The sequence below is a fragment of the Hyperolius riggenbachi genome, chromosome 2, assembly GCF_040937935.1.
Source record: "Hyperolius riggenbachi isolate aHypRig1 chromosome 2, aHypRig1.pri, whole genome shotgun sequence".
Lineage (NCBI taxonomy): Eukaryota > Metazoa > Chordata > Amphibia > Anura > Hyperoliidae > Hyperolius > Hyperolius riggenbachi.
Window position 1 is genome coordinate 105,015,608 of NC_090647.1, and position 25,686 is coordinate 105,041,293.

Genomic DNA, 25,686 nt, shown 5'->3' on the forward strand with positions numbered 1-25,686 from the left:
CCCTTCCAGCAATTGCTTTAGGCCGAATTATAGTGTTTTATAAGTTACTCACTGTGCCGTAATTCCTAAACCTGATGCGTTAATAAACGTATGAGATAATTGCCCCAATTAGAAGCTGCATACAATTTGTATGGAAGCCATAATTGCACCTCCTTGACCATCCCTAGCCAGGAGAGTCTTGTAAACCGAAGAGGTGAAACAAAGGTTGGCTCAGTTACAGTGGGATACTGGATTTGATATGAGCTTTAGTAATGAGTCGCCACACTGTCTTCACTCCTTTTCTTTGATTCCTAGACCATGCACCCTGTGTGATTCTATTTAGTGGCTATTGTGGTGATTGAATATTGTGTGTCTAGATGTGTTTCCCAGTCTGTGTATCTCAGGAGATGCTAATGATGCAGGAAAGCGCAAGGCTCTATTATCCTCTTAATCCAATGTAATGCTAATATTTGTGTCTGCAGCGGGCGTCCGATTGTTCATGCCAGCGCCTCTCTATCCATCTCTCCGATTATGATAAACCCAGAGGAGAAGACCTGCGTGGCTGAGAGCACCAACATGCTTGTGTCCTGGTGAGTCAGCAATGCCACTGTGGTCATCATTGATCACTCTTCTTGGGAGTGAGTCACATTGGGCTCTATTGGCTGTAGTAGTATTGCTTATGATGATTTGAGGGCTGCATTCCTGTAATTTGATAATTTGACAATATCCCAGTCACATCACAACAGCAAGCCTTTCACTTGAGTGAGTTATGTGTGAAATAGCCTAGAGTGTGTTCAGATGTCCTCCATCATAGGCCCCCCTTAATGTGCCCATTAAAGTGGACCTGAACTCTTGCACAGGACAGAAGGGGAACCAAGAGAAATGCACCCTGTATGTATTTAGGGAGTTTAGCCTAATCCCCCCCCCCTCATCTATGACTTATCACAACTTTAATTTGATCTCTGTTGTCAGCTGACAGCTTTGGCAGAGCAGCTAATTTGTATACACAGGGTGTTAACCCTATGTCTGCTTCCATGTAAGCAGGAACTAGACAAACTGCAGATTTATTGCAGGATTTGTATGAGGCTATTATGTTGTTGTTTTTGTTTGTTTTTAGAGCAGAGAGGAAGTCAGGTCCGCTTTAACTGTGCAATCTAATGAACGCTTCAACTGCCTATCCAATCATTGCTATTGATCAGAAACCATTGTCAGAGCTCACAAACACTGGGAAAAATAAGGCCACATACACACATCAGACCATAGTCTTTGGAAAATAAAAGATCACAGACCAATCTTACCACCCTTCATGTAGTATGAGAGCCATACTCTACACAGTCTTTTCTATGGAGCTGAACTCCCCATCAGAAAAAAATCTTTGCAAGATGCTGCACACACAGATGCTGTACAGACACAAAAGATCAGTATCTGTAAAAGATCTGTTCCTGCCAAAAATCCATTCCTGCAAATTGCAATGATAGTCTATGAGATCTGCAGATCATCATACACACATGATTTAACTGACATTCATCTGCAGATCTGAAAATCCATCCTGGTGGATCTGATCTGCAGATGGAATGTCAGTTAAATCATGTGTGTATGATGATCTGCAGATCTCATAGACTATCATTGCAATTTGCTGGAATGGATTTTTGTCAGGAACAGATCTTTTGCAGATACTAAACTTTTGTGTCTGTACAGCATCTGTGTGTGCAGAATCTTGCAAAGATTTTTTTCTGATGTGGAGTTCAGCTCCATAGAAAAGACTGTGTAGTGTATGGCTCTTATACTACAGGAAGGGTGGTAAGATTGGTCTGTGATCTTTCAGTTTCCAAAGACTATAGTCTGATGTGTGTATGAGCCTTAAGTTTGATCAAACTAATACAATCCATCCACAATTGGGACCAATGAAACAATCAATAGAACAATCGTTTACCGATCAGCACCGTTAAAGGACAACTAAAGTGAGAGGGCTATGGAGACTGCCATATTTATTTCCTTTTAAGCAATACCCATTACCTGGCAATCCTGCTGATCCTCTGCCTCTAATACTTTTTAGCCTTAGACCCTGAACAAGCATGCAGCAGATCAGGTGTTTGTGAAATATTTGTCAGATCTGACAAGATTAGCTGTATGCTTGTCTCTGGTGGTGTTCAGACACTACTGCAGCCAAATAGATCAGCAAGCCTGCCAGGCAACTGGTATTGCTTAAAAGGAAATGCGTATGGCAGCCTCCATTTACCTCTCACTACAGTTGTCATTTAACTGTACCTGACATACAGTTGATCGTTCTGGAGATTGTACCATTAAAGGGCACCTTTATAAAGTTCCAGTGTTTATAGATTGCGCTTACCCGATCATTGTTCTAGAGTACTTGCAGCAGTTTGCCTGTCATCCGTCGTCCCGCATCCCTCTCTGCAGAACAGGACCTGCTGCTTGGCCTGAGACCGAGCAGCGTGTTTTATACAGTGCTCATTTTGAAACTTCTGCCTGAAATGATCCCTGAAAATCATTCCCGGTGACAGTTACTTTAATTCTGTACACAAGATTCATTCACAGTTGCTGAAGAATAGGAGAGGCCTGAATTACGTTTTTTTTTTTTGGCTGCCAGTTTTTGACATTATTATTATTATTATTATTATTATTATTATTATTATTTTACGCTGGTTTGCTTTTGAAATGCTTTGACTACTTGAGGATCAATTTGGTCTGGAAGGGAAGTTCCACTTGCAATGATTACAGGGCTTAGAGCCATAACTAGGATTATGTATTGTCTGTGTAGTGACAGTGTACTTATTCAGCATGTCAACCATACCCCATTTCTTAGTTACCGTATATCTTTCGGCTTTTTTTATGCGGTCTTGTTGGACAGTGGAACACATTAGCCTGGGGGAAACTAAAGTGGAGGCGTCTCGGGGTCAGTCCATCACAAAACTTGTTTTTTGTAACAGCTGAAACCCAAATGGATGCTCCAAGCGAACTGGTAATTTGGGCGCCACCATGTTAATCGCTATGATTAGTGGCTATTACAGGTAATTTGGGAGCCAGCTAAACAAACTTCAGCTACAAATGGCCAGCAGGTCAACCAAATTGCATGCTATAGCTGCTAATTGGCCTTAGGGTTAGGAATGGGAGGGGTGGGGTTCTTAGGGTTGGGCATCCAAGTTACCTGTAATAGCTGCTAATCGGTTAGGCGTTGGCAGGAGGGGTCTTAGGGTTAGGCATCACGGGGGGATGGGTTAGGGCAGTGATCTGCAAACTTGGCTCTCCAGCTGTTAAGGAACTAAGTCCCACAATGCATTTGCCTTTATGAATCATGACTGTGGCTGTCAGACTCCTGCAATGCATTGTGGGATTTGTAGTTCCTTAACAGCTTGAGAGCCAAGGTTGCAGATCACTGGGTTAGGGTTAGGCATCGTGAAGGAGGGGTTGTATGAGAAGGTTACGCCATAGTAAAAATATTGGTAAGGATTACTGACATTTGTTGGAAATAAGTGGTGGAATATCTGTAATTTTACTGATCTACCACTTGTGGCCATCTCCAATGCCCTATTTAAATGGACCTGCTCCAAGCTCCTGTTCTGTATCAAAACCAGAAACAATAGCTCTGGAGCAAAAGCAGAACTGCCCCAATTGCTATACAACTAAATTGATCTGTAAATATTTTGTCAGTTTGCTGCTATGAACAGTAATATGCACAGATTTTAATCTTTTGCATTTACAGATCTTTAGTTTCTTTTCAACATGAAATCACATAAAGGGCCTTTTGTAGACTTTATCTGACTGTGTAGCGTCTCCCAAACAACTAACCTTGTGTTATCATAGGCATTAATAAAAAGGCTTTAAGCTGGCGGCTGTCTTAACGGTAGTTCTGCTTTGCGTCTGATGGGTGAGGATAGGGTTACTCTTATCTATCATGGTTTAAGAGTGGCTAGCCAAGGTCATTTGATTAAGTTCGTATAATCTATATTTTTAGAAGGCAGTAATTTGGCTGTTGCTAGGGAGCAATGTAAAGCCTGGCAGAACGCCCTGAGGCCTCAATGAATAAGCAATTGTGAATGGTTTTGGAAAACAGCTGCTTAACCTTTCCACAGCTTATGTCATTTTGAGTGGATGTCTCTATTTTTGAACCGAAATCCTGTTTAGGTTGCATTTAGAAGGCTTAACCCATAGCCCCGGAGTAAAGTGAAAATTCATTCACAAAACCTGAAGTTAAAGTGATGCCAAAAAACTAGAATAAGCTTAAGTATGTTTTGTTGACCTTTTTGCCTTTGATTCTTGGCGAAAATCTTTAAGAGAACCTGTTTAAGAGAACCTGTTCAGCCTTGAGAAAAGTGAACATTTTTGAATAAATTGACCTGTGACATTGGTGCAAAGAGTTTTTGCAAATTTCCATTTGTTTACATTCCTGACTTGATACAATTAAACACTAGATAACATTATGTAAAGTTTCGGAAGCGGCCAGCTCTGCTGGAAGGGAAGCGTCTAAAGCCTGTGTTAACCCTTTGAATGCAGTTCTAGTAAGAAAAATAAAATTGCTGGTTGTATATAATCTGTAAATAATCTATTAGAGAAAAGTAGAAATGCTGGGTTTCATTCTGCTTTAACTAGGCTGTGTTTTGTTGTTTTCCTGCCTGAAAGAGTTAACATTCAGGCATGCAAGTGACAGCTTCTCTTTTGTGGGATCATTGGCAGATTATAGCATAACCCTGAGGTTGGATTCACAGTAGTCAGTTGCATAATGCATTCGTTATCTGTGTGAACTGCAATGGAGACTTTAATATTAAACTTGCATGCAGCGAGTTAGAATAACGCAATCGGTTACAGCACAGTACTGGGAACAGGCCTGTAGAATTGTATGGGCAGGGAGATGACATGCATAATTATTCTGTAAGCAACTTAGTGCTGTGAACTAGGCCTCACTGAAATGGGTATTACAGCCATACAACTTTTTCCTGGAAAGAGCAACTTCTGACTGCAGGGGATGGATAAAAAAGTCAATACGAAAAACTTTAGGTCCTTGGCACCCCATAGCTGCAAACTAGTATTATAGTCTATGTAACACCTGCTTTGCCCCACCCACCCAATGTAGTGCACTGCTATACAGCCATCAGCCTCCCGCTGGTCCTCCCCGCCCATTCGCATGTGTATGGCCACCTGTAGACTGGTAGCAACAGAAAACTATGTTGAGGAGTAGATCATGAGCTCCTTTGGGGGGCATTTAAAGGGAACCTAAAGCGAGGCTTCCATATTTTCCTTTTAAGCAATGCCAGTTGCCTGGCTATCCTGTTGATCTCGTTGGCGGCAGTAGTGTCTGAATCGAAACAAACGTGCTGGTTATGCAGTGAGACTTCAGTCAAAGCAGCTTATCTGCATGCTTGTTCAGGGGCTATGGCTAAAAGTATTAGAGGCAGAGGATCAGCAGGATAGCCAGGCAATGTGCATTATTTAAAAGGAAATAAATATGGCAGACTCTCTTTAACTTTCCTCGTTCACGTGCTAACCCATATGTTAGTGCATGCACGGGAAAGTTAATGTGCGCAAACCTTTACTATTATGTGCGCAAACATGTACGTGCGCTAAGCTTATCACGGCCATGATGGCATTTATCACGGCTTTATGAATCGAGCCCTATGAGCACTTTTCTAAGCACCAGCGATTTGAAAAGTTCTGTGTAATGTGTGATATTTTTCTTTTTTTCCTTTTCTAATCACATCGCTTAGAGGAACTTCAGCCTAAACAAACATACTGTCATTAAGTTACATTAGTTATGTTAATTAAAATAGATAGGTAATATAATCTTACCCACCCTGTTTTAAAAGAGCCGGCAAATGTTTGATTTCATGAGGGCAGCCATCTTTTTGGTTGAAAGGAGGTGATGGAGCATGAGACACAGTTCCAGCTTACCTGTGTGCTCATCACCCCTCCCAGTTGCTAGGCAACGTGAATAACATAGGAAATCCCATCATGCTTTGCACAGCATCAGGGAAAAAAGCCCGGGCAGCTTTCTTTGATGGGTGGAGCTTAAAAATGCAGCTAAAAAATGATGCGTTGGTAATAAAAATAAAGTTCTGATGATGTGAAACTGTTAAAGAAACACTAAGCCTTTTCAGTGCTGAGTAGATTTTTGGTCCGGAGGTTCACTTTAAGTGAGAACACACACATACCATTACATTAGCAAGAGTTTTTCAAATCGCTGGCACTTCAAAAGTTCTTGTAGTGTGAACCAGCCCTTAAAGCTGTTGAGTGTGATTTGTGTGACTGGAGATGCAGTTTAATGTAAGTGGTATGGATGTAGAAGTAACCAGAGTCCTGCTTCTCAGCGCCTGCAGCAGGATTCCTCAGTGTGTATTATGATCAGTCCTTCATGTAAGCTTCACATCTGGATTTCTTTATGTCTGTCTTCCTTTGCAGTGTAAACCTCAGTTTCTGCCTGAATGCTTCAGGAAAACACGTGCCTAATACCATTGGTGAGTTTATACTCCTTCCCATACGCTCTGCATTGTTCAGCTTTCCTCTGCTCTGTCTCAATGCACGTGTTGTGTGATCCGAGGCCCGGAATCATTGGCTGTGTGTCTCCCTCAGGGATTAATGTGGAGCTGCAGCTGGACTCTATGAAGCAGAGAGGGGCCGTGAAGAGAGCGCTGTTCCTGAAATCCGGCCTTCCTCACCTGACTCAGAAAGTCCTCCTACACAATGGTGGCCAGGAGCGATGCAGCGAGATGAAGATCTACCTCAAGGTATTGAAATACAAATGCTGAAAAGCATTACACAACACACTGACCGTGTCACAACTCCAGTGGAAGTTCATAGTAGCAATTGTACCTGTGACAAACACTGTAAAGTGCCCATAATTAAAGGACAACTGAAGTGAGAAGACTATGGGCTTGATTCGCAAAGCGGTGCTAACTGTTAGCACGCCTGTGAAAACCCCCTTAGCACGTCTAAACAAGCTTTTCGCGCATAAAACTTTACGTGCGCAAAACTTTATGCGCGTAAAACTTTATGCGCGTACTGCACAGAGCACAGGGCGCATCGCGCGAAGTGCCCATTAAAGCCTTTGGGACTTAGTTAGCGCACGATCTGATTGAGAAATCCGGTGCTAACCTACTTAGCACCCTGGTTAGCGCGTCTAAAGACTTTAGACGTGCTAAGTAGGTTAGCACCGCTTTGTGAATCAAGCCCTATGGAGGCATATTTATTTCCATTTTAAACAATACCAGTTGCCTGGCAGACCTGCTGATCTATTTGGCTGCAGTAGTGTCTGACTCGCACCAGAAACAAGCATGCAGCTAATCTAGTCAGATCTGACAATGTCAAACACCAGGATCTGTTGCATGCTTGTTCAGAGTCTATGGCTAAAAGGTATTGGAGGCAGAGGATCAGCAGGCTAGCCAGGCAACTGGTTTGCTTAAAATGAAATAAATATGGCAGCCTCCATATCCCTCTCGCTTCAATTGTACTTTAAAGCCCATATGCAGATTCTTTTTTTTTTCATTTGTATAAGTTAAGTTTAAATGATCAAACCACTGTTAACACCTGTATTTTGAAGCCAACCATGGCTTCTCTGGCCTCCTCTAGTTCACACTCTGTCTACTTAGAGCTAAGGTGTGGCCAAGCTGCTGCTCATAACCTCATCCAATTAGTACTAGAGGGTGGCATATCTGGCATGCCACTCAGTTCTTTTCCCAAAGAGGTCTACAAAGGTACAGCTTGGCAGCTGGGTAAAAGGAGGGGGGCTAGAAGAGTGGAATGAGGGATCAAAAGCGAAGATTGATCAGATGAAAATTCGGTTGCTGTTTGTATGCAGAACAGAGTTGGATCAATCAAAACTCGCTACTTCTCATGTCGCAGTGTCACACATGCTCCTAAGAAAAAGATGAAAGCTTATAGAAATGTAAATGGTCAAAAGATATTATTATTATTATTATTATTATTATTATTCTGTACGTAACATAGCAGACCACACACAGAGCTGCTCTGCATCATGCTGTGGAGATTGGAACGAATAGCAGCGAGTGGATGATGAGGGGCAGAGAGGAGGAAGTACTGACACATCCTCCCCGCACATCCTCAATGTTTTGCTCCAGTCGAAGATTTCAGCTGAGCAGAGCTGGGGACAGGAGGGGGCGCTAAAGAAGGAGGAAAGTGCTGTGACTCTTGTCGTAGCACAGCTAATGCAAAAATAAAAAGTATGTCATTTTAAAGCCAGGGGTACTTTAAGGCCAATTTGGGGGTTATCATTTACATTTTTGGTATATATATAATTCCTTTGTGTAAAAAAAATAAAATAAAATCGTGCAACACAATGTTTAATATGGATATACATGTTGTTTGGCCTCTTGCCAGTGGGTAGGGATTTTTAAGTTTACTATAGCCCATATTATATTTAATATTTTCTTTGTAACAAACAATGGAGTTCTGAAAAATATAAATGTTTTGCTTTATGCTTTTGATGGAGATTTGTAATTGTAGTCACCCTAAAGCTTGTGATTTGGATGCTGACTCTTCTGTAGGCCTCAGCTTTAATGTAAGAGGAAGAAATGTTCCGGCTTATTTTACTTGCTGAGTTTCCTCAGTGAATCTATAGAAACCATCATTCTGAAGATTCCTTCAGCTTCCTACTGCTATTATTTTTCTTAAATTATGTAAGTTAGGAATGCTGAAGAAAAGCAAATGTGAGTCGCGTACAGTTGGCCCTGGTCCAGGCAGTTATGCTTTGAGCAGCTACATTTCTGATCAGTCAGCATGTGTACAGCTGTTCCTTACTATGCCTGTGTTATGGTAAGGACACAAGGTGGGCGGAAAGAGCCAAAATCTAGAAAGTTCAAGTGTGGCCTGTTCTGATCTCCTGGCCCAGTGTTTCTAAATGTAATTAGCGTTCCTTTCTTATGTTTCCTTTTAGGAGGAGTCGGAGTTTCGGGACAAGCTCTCTCCCATTTTTGTGTCTCTGAACTTCTCCTTGGATTCCCAGGCGCCTCCTGATGCTCATGGGTTGCTGCCAATCTTCAATTACAAGACCAAGAACTACATTGAGCAGAAGGTCAGCTGCAAAGAGACATAGACTGAAGTTTATACGTATTGATTAATTGTGAACTTTTATAAAGGGCATCGGCTAAGTCAGGCTAACGTGTCCTTGTGTAAACACATTAAATACCTGCTCTGATTTCAAATAGACTATTGCTTGGCTGTACACATTTGTGTGTTAAATGGTAACCTCTTCTTACCAAGTCATTTTTTCCCTTCTGCTGTTTTAAAGCCGACTCTACACGATACGATTCTTTGTAAGATTCTATTAAATACGACCTGTCCGATCAGGATTCAATTCGATTCTAATTGAATTGAATCCTGATTGGACATGTCGGATTTAATCGAATCGTACAAAGAATCGTATCGTGTAGATGGGGCTTTAGAGCCTTAACTTCCCACAGTGCATTGCATCACCCGACACTAAGGACACAGGGCTCGTTCACACTAGGGACGTTTTCAGCCTTTTTTTAAAGCGCAGGGGATTTTCAAAATCGCCCCCCCTAAACGCTTGTGCAATGAATCTCTATGAGAACCTTCATTTCGTGTTTCATCCGCTTTGCTCTCCGCAAAGTGGTGCCAGTACCATTTTTTTGGGGAGATTTTGGTCTAATGGAAGGTATAGGAAGAGCCCTAAAAGCTCACAAAATCATTTTGCGTTCGCGATTTTAAGAATAAATGCATTGTATTTTCCGGGTCAAAGAGTTCACTTCCTGACTTTTGCTGCTCTGCAAAAACAAAAAAAGCAGTGTGCAGGCATGCGCTGGGAGACGCTAAAAAAAAAAAAAATCACGCACAAACGCAAAACGCTTGCATGTGCAATTTAGATTTTAGATGTGAACAGAGCCAAAGGGGGGAGGAGAGACCAAAGCTTAGAAACTTAGAGGAATAGTAGCGAAAAGGGGTAAATATTTTTAATAACTGCAAAGTGGGAATTAAAAAATAGAAGTGTGTTCAAGAAACTATTGATATTCGCCATGTAATTTGTTCATATTGTTTGATCTACCGTAAGCCTGAACATAATCATTCTTACTGCTGGCAGACATGAAAGTCTATAACCACACCCCCATAAATGCAATAGGCTAAAAAGTTGTTTTTTGTTTCTTTTTTTACCAAGTGTAAAATCCCTTTAAGAAAATGTATTAATATTCCTATTCTGCATTGGATTGGTGAGCTTTTTCACTGCACACAAAAATGCCTTTGGTTTTATAATTGTTGGATGTGTGCTTTGGAAGGAATCCTAGAATGCCAGTGTGCTCTGTGTTGTGAGCACTAATCTTTTACAGCCCTTTTCATATTCACTGAATAGCTTACTGGAAAGGTTGTTTTTTGTTGTTTTTTTTTTGTTTCGCTGTACTCCAGACACTTCACATGAAAAAAAAGTAACACCTAGGATGCTGTAAAGGAATACAGAATAGTGCTGGAAGTATTCCCAGCATTGTTACCTAGTTACATAATTAGTTTGGTTGACAAAATACATCCATCCATCCAAGTCCAACCAGAAAAAAAAATCATATAAATAAAAACAAAACCAAACGAACCTGAACCTGCGCATATCCCGCATATCTTAATTGATCCAGGGGAAGGGGAAAACCTTATAGGGACTGGGCCAATTAGCCTTTTAAAAGGAAAAATTATTTCCCAACTCTAGATGGCAGTCAGACAAATCCCTGGATCAACTCTTTCAGGACTTGCCTATTAATTATAGCCGTGGATGCCCTTCAATGCAAGGAAAGCATCCAAGCCCTTGTCTGTCTGGCATGATTTATGGTAATGTGTAATTCTGACTATTCTCTGTCTCTGACAGGCTCTGATTCAGCTGGACTGTGATAATAACATCTGTGTTCCAGACCTGAAGCTCAATGTCTCCAGGTAAGTGTGACTGAGCAGCTGTGGAGAGCCGCTAACTGCCATGGTGCAGCTGGGAACAAACCTCTAGTAGGGCATGGGTGGGCTAGGTACACAGTGGTGCCGCAATGCACCTACTATGCAACATTCACAGTGCAGGGGGTGCATTGCAGTATAATAAGCGGAATGGTAACAGGCTGCATGCAGTGCGTTACTCCACAACATGTGCATAGTTTTTTGTTGACTATATGACGCAGTGCGCAATTAACTGTTGGGGCCTCCTCACAGCTCTGGGGTTACACAGGCTCCTCCCCTGCAGCTACGCCCCTGTGTACCAGACTTAGGCTAATTTCACACCAGGACGTTGCGTTAGAGGGGGCGTTAAGGTCGCATAACGTCCCCCTAACTCAACGCCTGGTGGTGCTGGATCTGGACGTCAAAGTGAGCCGCGTTGTGCAGCTCACTCTGGCGTCAGTGATGCCGTGATGCGCACTCTTGTGCGCATGTGGCATCACGTGGTCCCGCCGGCCAATCGCCGCACAGAGCGGCTGCTCCAGGAAGTAAACACTGCACGTCATAACGTGCAGTGCATATTAATTAGCCATGTGCCTGGCCGCTCTCCGCTCCTCCCCAACATTACTGAGCATGTGCAAGCAGTCTAACGCGGCTCAGCCGCGTCCAAAGTACTGCATGCAGTACGTTGTCTTGTGACGCAGCGTTACAATGTAACGCAACGTCCGCACTGTGAACAGCCCCATTGATTTTTTATTACTGTGCGGTGGGCTGCGTTACAGGCTGCTCTAATGTGCGCCTGTAACGTCCCACTGTGAAACCAGCCTTAAAGAGACACTGAAGCGAAAAACAATATATGATATAATGAATTGGTGGTGTACTATGAATAATTACTAGAAGATTAGCAGCAAAGAAAATATTCTCATATTTTTATTTTCAGGTATATAGTGTTTTTTCTAACATTGCATCATTCTCTAATATGTGCAGATTACACAACACTCAGCATTCAAAATGAGTCTTTCAGAGCAGTCTGTGAAGTAATGACCTCTCCTCTGGCAGAGAAAAAGTAAATAGTTAACTAAGGCCTAGTGCACACCAAAAACCGCTAGCAGATCCGCAAAATGCTAGCAGATTTTGAAACGCTTTTTCTGTAGCGTTTCAGCTAGCATTTTGCGGTTTTGTGAAGCGTTTTTGGTGTAGTAGATTTAATATATTGTTACAGTAAAGCTGTTACTGAACAGCTACTGTAACAAAAAACGCCTGGCAAACCGCTCTGAAGTGCCGTTTTTCAGAGCGGTTTGCGGTTTTCCTATACTTAACATTGAGGCAGAAACGCATCCGCAATCCAAAATCTGCAGCAGCCCGGGAGTATGCGTTTCTGCAAAACGCCTCCCGCTCTGGTGTGCACCAGCCCATTGAAATACATTACCCTAGCGGATCCGCACCCGCAGGCAGATCGCAAACCGCAGCGGAAACGCTCCGGTGTGCACTAGGCCTAACAGTTGAGATAATAAAACTCAAAAAAACAGCCCTCTCCACGAATTTGAAAGCCGTAGAGATTAATGGCTTTTTTGCATAGAGATAACTGGAGTTTCTTAACTCTTCCTGTACTGGAAACAATTAGACTGATGTATCTGATCTTAATGTTTTATTTCTTAGCTGTACTACACATACAAATCATAATATAATTTTTTTTTTCGCTTCAGTGTCTCTTTAAAGGATTACGATCGATTCACATATTTTTTTCAATTGACCCAGGAATTGTTTGGGAAGTGCTGCTAATTACTGGTGTATACATTTTAGTAGCAACTTCTTTGTTTACTGTTATCCAAATGCATTCAAACTTAAAAACTGACCACTGACTGAGCCATGAGGAGAGGGGAAATTCCCCTCACACTTGATCAGTTAACTCTATGTGTAGCTCTGTGTGTGACACAGAAGAGAGCTCTCAACAGCTGCAGCTCCTGTGTCCTGTGTTTCTGACTGACCTGTCTGAAGAGAGCAGAGGAAATGTAACTAATTGTCACAGCTTTTTCATACTGTTTTTGCTTTCAGCGTTTGATATGTTTGATATTTGCTTTCTGTAGTCTGATATGCAACTCTGGCTGTGCATTGAAGCAGACACCCCTTCTGCAATTGATTTGTCCCAGTATAGCTAAATCTTACCCTCCATAAATTACAGCTTTTGCCTCTATTTAACATGAAAAGTAGGAACATTTTTACACAGCTACTTAGTCATTATTTGCACACTGTCATTTTAGAACACTTGGGTATCGATAGTATTCCTTTAAGCTAGACCTGAACCTGACCGTTCTGTCGGGGCTAAAAAAAAATGTTAAATCAGCAGAGATCAAAATCTGACGCCCTTATTTTAGTCATTCATATGAAGGGACATGTTGGTGTCCTTACAATAGGCTAGGACCAATTTGGTGGAATCTAACAACTTGGAGAGGTGAGAGTGATAGGGAGGCTGCCATATTTATTAATTTTTAAACCATGCATGTTTCCTGGCTGTCCCCTATTTCTTCAGGATCCCCTGTTTCTGCGTCTGACACGTTTGGCCATAGACCAGATCAGGTGCTCTGAGTCTGACTGGATTATCCACATGCTTGTTTCAGGTGTGTGTGATCCAGACACTACTGCAGCCAATGAGATCAGCAGGACTGCCAGGCAACTGGTATAGTTTGAAAGGAAATAGGACAGCCTCCATATCATTCTCCCCTCAGGTTCCTTAAAGGATACCACAACTGACATGTGGCATAATGAGATAGACATGGGTATGTACAGTGCCTAGCACACAAATAACTGTGCTGTGTTCCTTTTTTTCTTTCTCTGCCTGAAAGAGGTAAATATCAGGTATGTAAGTGGCTGACTCAGTCCTGACTCAGACAGGAAGTGACTACAGTGTGACCTTCACTGATAAGAAATTCCAACTATAAAACACTTTCCTAGAAGAAAATGGCTTCCGAGAGCAAGAAAGAGATAAAAAAGGGGGAAATTCTTATCAGTGAGGGTCACACTGTAGTCACTTCCTGTCTGAGTCAGGACTGAGTCAGCCACTTACATACCTGATATTTACCTCTTTCAGGCAGAGAAAGAAAAAAAGGAACACAGCATAGTTATTTGTGTGCTAGGCACTGTACATACCCATGTCTATCTCATTATGCCACATGTCAGTTGTGGTATCCTTGGCGGTAACCCCGAACGTAGTTCGGGGTAAGCCGCCGAAGGGTGCCGCTCAGGCCCTGCTGGGCCGATTTGTTTAATTTTTTTTTGCTGGACGCAGCTAGCACTTTGCTAGCTGCACCAGCACCCTGATCGCCATCGCCGCGCGCCCGATCGCCGCTATCTGGTGGGGCGGGATGACGTCACTGACGTCGGGACGTCATTGGGAGTCCCGGGCCACCCCTCGGCGCTGCCTGGCACTGATTGGCCAGGCAGCGCACGGGGTCTGGGGGGGGGGGGCCCCCCCAGACCCCGTGCGCTGCCTGGCCAATCAGTGCCAGGCAGCGCCGAGGGGTGGCCCGGGACTCCCAATGACGTCCCGACGTCAGTGACGTCATCCCGCCCGTCGCCATGGCGACGGGGGAAGCCCTCCAGGAAATCCCGTTCTTTAAACGGGATTTCCTGATCGGAGATCGCCGAAGGCGATCGAAGAGGGCGGGGGGATGCCGCTGAGCAGCGGCTATCATGTAGCGAGCCCTGGGCTCGCTACATGATATATAAAAAAAAAAAAATTAAAAAAAAAACTGCTGCGCTCCCTCCTGACGGATTTTTTTTTTATACCGCCAGGAGGGTTAAGTCACATCAGGTGACTTGGAGGCCGATCGACCATCCGAATCGATTATCATAATTGGGTGAATATCGGTGCCGCCAAGAGCATGCCCAATTGACTATGCAACCAATTTGGGCCAAAATTGGTCGCCTGTATTGATCAGACATGGTGCAAGATGTAAGACGGACTTGCTCGATCGATAGTGCAGCGGTAATGGTGTTCTATATCCAGGCAAACTCTACAGAACCCCAGGCGCTGTTCTCCATAATGTAAAGTGTTTCCTGCCCGGTGCAGCATACTTTACCAGTCCGTCACTGGCTCAGGGCTCTGTCTGCATACCCCTCCCCCCCATGTGGTTCTGGCATATACGTGGGGGTTGTGTGACGTCACCACACATGCGCCCACATGGGGAATGTGTATGCGGCCGGAGCCCAGAGGCGGCGATGGACTGGTAAAATACACGGGGGGGCGGGGGGGCGGTTAAGGCATTTTTACATCACAGCTCCGGGAGGCAGTAGATGGGCCAATTCCCAAGAGATTTTATTCTGAAATTGATCAAGAATTGGCTTGTGGCATATGGTCAGGCAGCAGATCTCTCCCCTATTCACATTCGATCAGAACAAGATCTCTCTTGGTCGATCAGCTCCTACATCTTCTGATGTATGGACACCCTTCAGTCACTGAGCCTGATTTCCCAGCTCTGCCGCTGGATGGAAATGGCCGCTCAGGGAGAAATCTCTTGTCACGAACATATTCAAGGCACTCTGTGTACTCTGAACTGAAATGACACTTTGAGGCTGACTGACTCTTCAAAGAATAAACAGGAAATACAAGTCATGAATTCAATCAGTCACTTAACTGTTCTTAATTATGTTTTCTTGTGAGTCACTTTTACTTGGTTTGCTATAAGAAATCTCTTCCTGTGACCACCAGGGATTGGATTTATGTGTAACTGCTCTGTTAATCTCAGGAGGCAATAATGCCATAAACTTCCAGATAAATCCTGATTCATACACGAGTGATGATGTGTGTATTGCAGTGATCGGAAGTCCGTGTATCTGGGTGACGAGAACTCCCTGTCCTTGCTGTTCAATGCCATCAATGATGGAGAAGGGGGAGCGTATGAAGCTGAACTTTACGTCACGTTACCGCCAGAGGCAGAGTACAGCGGCATTGTCAGGAATAATGAAGTGAGCTGGTGAAACCTTGAATGTGGATTTTATTTCTGTAGCTTTTGACATTACCCTTAAAGAGGACTCCAGTGAAAATAATGTAATAAAAAAATTAAAAATACATATATATGTATTAATGATTTAGTCAGTATTTGCCCATTGTAAAATCTTTTATATCCCTGATTTACATTCTGACATTTATTTATTACATGGTGACCTTTTTAATGTTGGCAGGTGATGTACAGTAGCTGCTGCATGCTTTTTTGGCAGCTGTAAACAGCTATTTCCCACAATGCATCAAGGTTCACAGACAGGAACCTGCCAAGAGTACATACTCAGTTTCTTGTGGGAGGGGTTTCACCACAATATCAGTCATACAGCACCCCCTGATGGTCTGTTTGTGAAAAGGAATAGTTTTCTCATGTAAAAGGGGGTATCCGCTACTGATTGGGATAAAGTTCAATTCTTGGCCGGAGTTTCTCTTTAAAGAGAACCTGAGACAACTAATATGAGGGTATTTATGCTTACCTGGGGGCTTCCTCAAGCCCTATGAGGATCGTGGACTGCACATCACGGTAGCGTACCCATCGTATTGAAACTGGATTGCATCAGAATCGCTGCGGTGGAAATGGAAATGTCAGGTGGAAAGGGGCCCTTATTGTCGTCTCAATTGGCGAGCTCATGGCAGCACCAGGGGTGGGATTGTGAGGGGTGAGAACTGCTTACACTAGTGTATGGGGAGGGAGCTGGATATATGGAGAAGAATTAAATGTATGATGTACCCTACCCTAAAAATCTCGTTTTTCTTCTCCTTTATTGCCCATACGGTTATCATACTTGTTTTTTGCTCCAAACTAATGTCATATGTTTGAAAATCACAAGTCTACCCCCCTTAAAGCGGAGAATGGCTGACAACTGCCATTGCAATGGAATTATTATGCTACATCAATTCAGAAAACCCTTACAGTGGGGAAAATTTTTCTCTGCTCTGCTTATAGTCACATTGAACCCTTCAAAAACAACCCCTTTTTGCTATTTTTGTTCACCTTCTCAATTGCAATTAGTAATCAAAATCCAATTGGGGAAGCAGTACAGCATGCCACTGATGAGCTTCAGAGCAAAGTGAAACAGTCTATTAACCTTTTAAGTAACTATCCAGCAAATAATTGTTTAAAGCGGTTCTTATGATATAGTTTTGCTAACCTATTGGAGCAGAGAGGGTATTTTGCCTCTAGTGCCACTTTAAGGCAGGTATTCATTATTATCCCTTTTATTGGGTGGTGAATGACCCTGAAGATTTGCAGTGGGGAACTTCTGATTATTACAGGATAAAGAAACACAAGATGGGCAATATGATCTCAATAAACTATTTATAAATACCATTTCTTAAGTCAATATGCAAAGGCATTGCTTTGAACATTCTGTGTAATAGGATCTCGTGATTGGTGGATCATAGCATCATGTTTATCATGGAATTGCAAAACACAAGCAGCCAAAAATATCCCCAGAAAGCTGGACGCTTATCTGAAGTCCTTTCTCAAATGCTTGTCAGAATTGGCGAAGCTGAAAGCATTTCAGCGACAGATGCCTGAAGATTAGTCAACCAAGATAAAATGTTTACAAACTGAACCTTGCTGCTAGCCTGATCTGATGGCCTGGAAAGATGGAACTGCTTTTATTTTGTAACTGTCTACTTCAGGCTTTGCTGTAACGCTGCCATTTTTTTAAACTCCACTTTACGCTGTGGATTGTGTTGTCTATGCTGACGAGTGGATTTCTTTTTTACAGAACCTTTCTCTTCTGCCTTGCCGATATGAGCTTCAGAACGAGACCCGCCTAGCCATCTGTGACCTTGGGAACCCCATGAAGTCCATGACAAGTGTAAGTTAACTGGTTAAGGACCGCGCTAATTGAAATCTACGCCCTGTTTTGATGGCTATCTGGCTGCCAGGGCTTCTGACGATCTAGCTGCTGTCTCCCCCAGCCGCAGCTCACTCGCCCTGCCGGTCTCTGATGGCAGAGCCCTGTGAGCGGGTCAGGAGCTGATTTCATTGGCTCATGACCTTGTCTATCAACGTAAGCGGCTTGCATTGATACATGGCGAGGAAAGGAACAGCGCTACTTAAAAACAGATTGCATCCTTATGACTACCTGCTTGAGAGTGCAAGCCCCACTAGTGGGATAAAATAAACACCCAGCATTCAAATAAAATGCACCTGTCTACCATTGGAGGGAGGTTTGTTTCCGTAATAGCTTGCATGCAACTTATTAGGTACTAATTAGCTCGTGGGAGAACAGGGAAGCCTCTGGAGCATCCCTCTACAGTGGTTAAGTATCTAACTTTTTTGTAGGGGGAGGGGGAGAGGGCTTGGCGTCAGGTTTACTTTAAAGATCTGTATAATGTAAAAGGGTTCCTACAAAATACTTAATATACTTGAATACAAGTTGACCTCATGTATAAGTCGGCTCCAATGTTGTTGCTCGTGACCCTTGTATAAGTCGACCCCTATACTATATGAAGTGAATCGGACCTACAGTTCTAGACTTATGCTAAAGTATATACAGGTATTACTGTAGATCAAACTGTCTAAAAGTGCATAAAAATATGATCATGCATTCATTGAATGAGAATTGGTTAAGAGTACCTTTACACCCTGTATGCTGTATGCACAAGTGTTGCACGTTTTCAATTTTGTAATGTACATAGAGCGCTTTGTCTGAAAAATGAAACGATGGCAAATAGCCATGTAACATGATGATTTGTTCTGATGCTTATATTATATTTTGAACAAAGCAACTTCCATGTTGTATTTTTATTTAATTCCCTCCCTTTGTCTCTTTTGTCTTCTACCTCAGTTGTGGGGTGGATTGAGATTCACTGTGCCTCACCTGCGAGATACCAGTCGACAGGTTCTCTTCGAATGCCAGATTCGCAGGTAGGTTCCAGTAGTCAGAGGAGAACAAATAATATAGATCTGTTGTTAATTATGGCCACGTAGCTCTGACAAGCTGCTAAGGTGTGACTAGTGAAAATGTCTTGCTGAAAACAGTTGTTGGAACGTCTTAAGATATTATTAGAAAAATAGTGCTGCAAAACTGACAATGGCCTCAATTCACGAAGATCATGCTGGCGATAAGGCAAGAAGATAACTCTCTCATTGTGTGGTGGTAAGTTTTCTATCATTCCTTAAAGAGGAACTCCAGTGAAAATAATGTAATTAAGTGCTTCATTTTTACAATAATTATGTATAAATGATTTAGTCAGTGTTTGCCCATTGTAAAATCTTTTAAATCCTTGATTTACATTCTGACATTTATTACATGGTGACATTTTTACTGTTGGCAGGTGATGTAGCTGCTGCATGCTTTTTTGACAGTTGGAAACAGCTGTAAACTGCTATTTCCCACAATGTAATGCTGGGTACACACGATGAGATTTCCCGTTTGATTCCCGGATCGATTCGATTAAATCAAACATGTTCGATTGGATTTCGATCGTTTTTTCCGTCGATTTTGCATACCTATCATGAAAAAATCGATCGAAATCCAATCGAACATGTTTGATTTAATCGAATCGATCCAGGAATCGAACGGGAAATCTCATCGTGTGTACCCAGCATAACAAGGTTCACAGACAGGAAACTGCCAGGAGTACCACGGTCCTCAGTTTCTTGTGGGAGGGGTTTCACCACAATATCAGTCATATAGCGCCCCCTGATGGTCTGTTTGTGAAAAGGAATTGATTTCTCATGTAAAAGGGGGTATCAGCTACTGAATGGGATAAAGTTCAATTCTCGGTCGGAGTTTCTCTGTTACCTCTTCCGTAGTTAAGTTACCTTCTCTGTAGTTATTTTCACTCGCAGTTAATGAACAGCCTGTCTTTAACTTTAGAATTCTGGAGTTATTTTAAGGATTTAAGAGTTAACTTTAGGTTTGCCTGAGGTAAACTGTTTCCTGAATACTACATGCCTCATCACCATGGTGGTAACTATAGAAACGTTATTAAAGACAGGAGATAAGCTTAGTGAATTGAGGCGAATGTCTTTATGGAAATCCTCTGCTGTTTGGGTGTTTAGTTTTTTTGTTTAATCTCCAGGATAATTTCTGTATATTGTGAAGGTTGCTGAAAATCTAGTGAGCGTGTGGCTGTATAATTGCCCCTTTATCATTAACTCTTGGCTATTGTGTATTTATTGAACGGTTTAGCCACAGATGTGCGCACACAACAGGAGTCTCTCCACTGCTACTAATTCACTGATCTTACCGCAATTCTTCCCATGGTCTAGTATGGCCCAGGGTAAGGTGTCCTCTAGGGATGGTTAATAAGATGCAAATCCTTTTGAGTTAATGCAGGTTTATACAAATTTCGTAAGTACATTTACGCAGCCTGAAAATAGACCAAACAAAATTTACCTCAGCAGGATTTGATTGGTTCGTTTTCAAGCTGCATCAATTTACATACAATAATGCATAATACTGCATCAACTCCAAATTATTTGCATCTTATTGACTATCCCTATTTTCATATGTGTATTACCTAATAGCAGAGGAAATGTTATACTTTCAGGCATGATTCATAGAAACTGCATATGATTTCCAATGATCGTCAGGGTGGTTATACTGTACTTAGTTTGGATCACTGTGGCCCATATACAATTAACTTTTTCACCAGTTATCTCCTGGAAGATAATTTTCATCTTTAAACTAAATTTTCTGCATTTTACAATTGAAAAAATACCCAAAAAGTTGGTGATAAAGTACTATTACATTTATTCAGATTGCTGGTGGCTTAAAAAGCTTTTTATGACAAGTTGTGGAAAAATATCACCTAGAAGTAAACTCAGGAAAAAAGTGAATTGCATATGGGCCTGTGTGCTGCATCCATGATCTGATTGATCACTATTGCCATAAGTGACCTACAGCATTCAGAGCTTTAGGCAATGCACCACTTTTGATTTTTCTTTTCTTTTTTTCCCCTTACAGCAAAAATGCAAATAACTCACAGAGTGAACTTATGCAGCTAGCAATCAACGTTGAAGCCTTTGCATCTGTATCATTTTTTGGGTACGTTTTTTCCCATGAAAGTAAAATGCACATGAGCAATGCTGACAGAACGGAGAGAAGAATGATAATAATGCAGAGTCTGCTTACCGATGCTGCTCTAGGTTTCAGTTTAGAGGGAGTATTTAGCTTATGCAGTGCTTGTAATATACTGTAGATGCTGCTTACTAAAGGGTAAGTTGTAATGATAGAAGTTGTAATAAACACCAGGCAGTAATGTGTTAGGGCCCATTTCCACTATCGCGAATTCGCATGCGGTTTTCGCATGCAAATTCGCATAGCAATGCAAGTGAATGGGACTCTTTCCACTTGTCAGGATTCCTTTGCGTTTTTCTGTGCAGAAAAAATTTGCATGGCAGAGCCATCAGAATTCGCATACCGCTATGCGAATCGCATACAATGTATTTAATAGGAAATGCACATGCGGTTTGGGTATACGAATGTTCATGCGAATTTTAATGCAAATTCGCATAGAAACAATGGAAAATCACACCAGCACTGCCATGGTTAAATTCGCATACATCGTCATCCATGCAAATTCGCATGAAAATTTGCATAGAATCGCATGCGCAATTTGCATCCGCATGCGAATTTTTACCGCGGCGATTCGCACCACACAAGTGGAAACGGGCCCTAAGGCTGGCTGCAGTTCTACTGACCAGCTTTGCCTTGTCTCATATATAGCAGGGGTTACAACTTCAAACATAGTAGCTTTTAATGAATGGTGTCATCACCTAGACATGCATGGTCATCATGTAATCTAGACAGAGTGGATAGAGTAAGCAGAAACCTATACGGCTCATTTTATCAAACGAAAGGTATTGCAATCAGGGAAAAAAACATTTATGCCTTGCTCACAGTACTGAGCATGAAACGCCCCTCTGAAGATTGACATGGCTTCCAAATGCGTACGTTCCTGACCTAAAACTGACTGTAGGGAGCACCGTTCATCTGTGGTCAGTGACTGCGATGTGCAAAAATCTGCTACACTGAAGTTGTTTTTACACAATTGTTCTAATGACTGCATCTGCTCAGCCACTGATAACGAACCATACAAATATTTGTAGACAGTGCCTATTCAGTGTTCAGCAGGCTCTTGTGTACATAGCCCAGCCCCCAACCTCTCTACCCCTCCCCGAGTGCTCTGTATTGCAGTAATGCTGGAAGAGTCTGCAGAGCCATTTCCTGCCCCTGCCTCTCTACTCCTCCCCAAGTGCTGCGTAATGTAGTGATGTTGCAGTAGTCTGCACATGTGTGAATAGTCTGTGAAGACCTGCACAGAAGGTGATGGAATTGATAGAGAAAATGTGTGCAGTGCTTGACTGCTGTCTGTTTTTATCTGCATGGGAAAAACATATTCAAGTGTGCACTAGCCCATTGAATTACATTGGTTCTCAGTTTACCTGTGCAGAAATGTGGGGGGAAGGGGCCCCATCCAAAGTTTCGCCGGGGGGGGGGGCAGTGATTTCTAGTTATGCACCTGCTTGGCCTACTGACCTCTATTGGTGCTATGGGGAGTAGAAGGGCGTACTGGGGAGTGCAGTTTAGGCAATGGTTGCATTTTTTTTTTTTTGTGCAGTACTGATCTGAAAGTCCATCCAGTTCTCAATCGGGAGCAGATCGTACATGCTGGATATTATCGATTCAACCTGTCGATCTGATGGGAAATTGCATGTGTACCAGCCTGTGAAAGATGTCCGCGCTATATAAATATATTAGTAGGCTTTATAAGCTAGCTTCTGTGTGCAGCAATGTAGAATGCAGGAGAAAGCACCTCCATGGCTAATGGCTCTTGGCTATCACACCAACAGGAACAAACTAGTCCAGCAAAATGACTAGTTATAAAAACGTTTACAGGGACCTCTGTTCCCATTTGGGAGTCGTGCAGAAACCCCCTGACAGTAATGACCATTTTTCAGTGGGGACCACACATGTACATCTGCTTTGAATTGAAGCCATCTATATAAATACAATTGGATGTACAGTATGTATGTGCCGCCATCATTTTAAACGTCTTGATCGATTTCAACGAAGGGGCCCAAAACTCAAACTTGGTCATTGAGTGACTGTCAAGGCTACAAAAAGTGGCCGGACCTGATAACGAAATGCATATCTGAGCAACCCCGAGTTTTCAGCTAGTATATAATAAAGTGACTGGGTGTAACGGGTTACTTTTTTTTACTTTAGTAAATAAGCTTTTAGCTTCAGCTAACCACACAGAGCATAGTTTCTCAACATCACTGTAGCATGTGCTCCTTTATTAAGGATTGTGTCAAAACTATTGTGCAACATCTTCTCACGGATCTCTTGATTCATAAATATTTATTAGGAACACTCCAGAAGTGTATAAATGCTTTCTAAACTTTCCCCGATGCTTTTCATTACCTCTAAATTCACAGCTTATTTGTAAATGATTTTTTTTATCTCAAAACTTCCTATAATGGATTGACTGACTGATAAGTTAAAGTACCCCCAAGTCCATCTTAAGTCCCCCCTGGGGGAGGCATACCATGTGTTGTGCACTTGGGTTCCAGTAGACTCTGCAGTGTTTAAGGGAGATTCATGTTCATGCCTTTGTTAGAGCCCAGTGGATTTTTATTGGCATTGACTCATCCATGCTGTAGGTTGTTCATACACGAACATTTCCTGTAAACTTGTGGGCTTCAGAAACTAGCCTGCAGCCACCCAGCAGAGCAGTGTCAATATTTGTGTTAGATAATGTCTGCTGTCACGTCAGTGAATCACACCTCCTGTCACACAGACAAAACAGCCGCAAATACAAGCAGCACTCATCAGTCAGCTGCTGTTAGTGGGCTAGTGGGGAGGTAGATGGGTAGCATGTGGTTCAAGAATTCTCTTCTTGGCTTTCCGTGACCTCATCTGAAACAGATTTGATCATTAGTGGTGGGCAAATCCGACTAAGTTTTACCTCCCATATTGTCTGTAAAACAATTGAATGAGAGCCACATGCTTGCACAGACCTGACCCAAGAGTTCAATGATAATCATGTGGGATAGTTGGAATCCATACCAAACTGATTTTCAGAAGATAAATGCTAAATCTAAATAGAAATGTAACATAAGTTCTGTAAAACAGGAAGTATTTGTAATTATTCTGCTCCATGTGAGCAAGAGGAAGCTCCCATGATGCATCATTGACTAAATATGCAAATCATTCCTTTATGTACCTGAAAAGCCAAGTGCACATTCAGGTCCGCTGCATGTTTATAACCTCTAAAGCAGGGGTCTCAAACTCGCGGGCCATTTGCGGCCCTCGATACAATATTTTGTGGCCCTCGCCGGCAAAAGCTTCCTTAAAGTTCGCTTCAGTACTCCCAAGTAATCCGCCGCATCCCCGCCGCTAAACGAGGGCTGCAATCACCCGGGGTGCAATTCGCCGGCATGTCCTGGAAGGGGCAGAGCTTTCAGCTTCAGCTCTGCCCCTCCTGACGTCAATCGCTGCACGGATCGACGCCTCTCCCCGCCCCTCTCTGAAGGAAGAGTGAGAGGGGCAGGCAGAGGCGGCGATGCGCCGCGATTGTGAAATTCCTTATGCGGCCCAGCCTCATCTTGACTTTGCCTCCTTTGGCCCCCAGGTAAATTGAGTTTGAGACCCCTGCTCTAAAGGCGCGTACTCGGGCTAGCAGAAGAGTATTGCACCATGTTAGCCATCGGTAAAAGCAGGAAGTTTTGAATCAGGATGATATCATCCTGATTCCAAACTTCTTGCTTACACAGGCTTAAGTGGTACTTGGCCACGGTGGCTGGTCTGCTGAGAATCTAGTGTGTGTGTATGGTGGCCCCCCCACCCTCCTCCTCCCCAGTGGGTCACTGGGAGATCTGGAGTGCACAGTGCTGTAGTCCTTCTTCCCTCTCTATAGTAACAGAATACGTTGCTAACCTGTTGCCTGAGGGGCCGAGTCCCCATCCCTCTGTGTGACAGTAACTGTACTGTTTGCTTCTTTAGTTTTACACAGCCATACTAATCCAACTGGCATACAGCTGATTCAGGAATAGCTATATGGTAGGAAGATAATATCAAACTATCTTTACAGACATTCCATATTTTTGTTTGTGCAGTGGCATAGCTAAGGAGCTATGGGCCACAGTTTAAGTCATTACAATGGGGCCCCCCAAGCACTCCACACATAGCAATTGATACAGCGCACTAAAACCTGCCAAGGACAACCAGTGTCAGAGGTGCAAGAAGAGTATGGGTAACAGTTTGTTTATGATTACTACTATTCAGAGCCGGGACAAGGTCTTCCAGCACCCAAGGCTGAGACACCAAAGTGCGCCCCTCTATCCCTCCCACCCCAGCCGTCACACTCTGATTGCTATTAGACTAAGAGGCGCCACAGGGCCCACAACCTCCCCAACACCTTAGTATGTAGTTATCTGGCTTGCAGTCACTGCCATGTATCCCCTTTTCTTATTTATTTCTGCTTCAAACACAATTAGGAATGACAGCTGAATGAATTATGCGCCCCCTCCTACACGGCGCCCTGAGGCTGGAGCCTCTCCAGCCTATGCCTCGGCCCGGCCCAGCATCTATAGAAGTGATCAACACCAGCACAGGACCAATAGAGAGCGAATACAACATTTGAGGGATGGCCCCTCTGGCCAAAGGGCCCCGATGCAACCACTGCACCTCCTATTGCTACACCACTGTTTGGGCATCTTGATATTTTGGTGCGTTGTTCAGATATTTTGCTCAGCACATACATTTTAAAGGGTGCCTGGAAAATTGGCTGCAGAAAATAGTTCTTGAAAAAATCTCTTTAATTGACTAATCAAGTGCTGTACGTCCTGAGCC

General features: G+C 42.9%; 1 protein-coding gene across 2 annotated transcripts in view; it reads left to right on the forward strand.

Annotated features, from left to right (window-relative positions):
• The window catches only part of ITGA5 (integrin subunit alpha 5), a 165,553-nt gene that overhangs the window by 113,488 nt on the left and 26,379 nt on the right, over positions 1-25,686 (forward strand). For both annotated transcript variants that reach the window (XM_068267157.1, XM_068267158.1), the window contains exons 15-23: positions 462-569; positions 6,391-6,446; positions 6,562-6,716; positions 8,882-9,019; positions 10,811-10,875; positions 15,678-15,828; positions 17,599-17,691; positions 18,667-18,746; positions 20,794-20,874. In XM_068267157.1, coding sequence (XP_068123258.1) covers positions 462-569; positions 6,391-6,446; positions 6,562-6,716; positions 8,882-9,019; positions 10,811-10,875; positions 15,678-15,828; positions 17,599-17,691; positions 18,667-18,746; positions 20,794-20,874 — 927 coding nt within the window. The remainder of the gene's footprint in view (positions 1-461; positions 570-6,390; positions 6,447-6,561; positions 6,717-8,881; positions 9,020-10,810; positions 10,876-15,677; positions 15,829-17,598; positions 17,692-18,666; positions 18,747-20,793; positions 20,875-25,686) is intronic.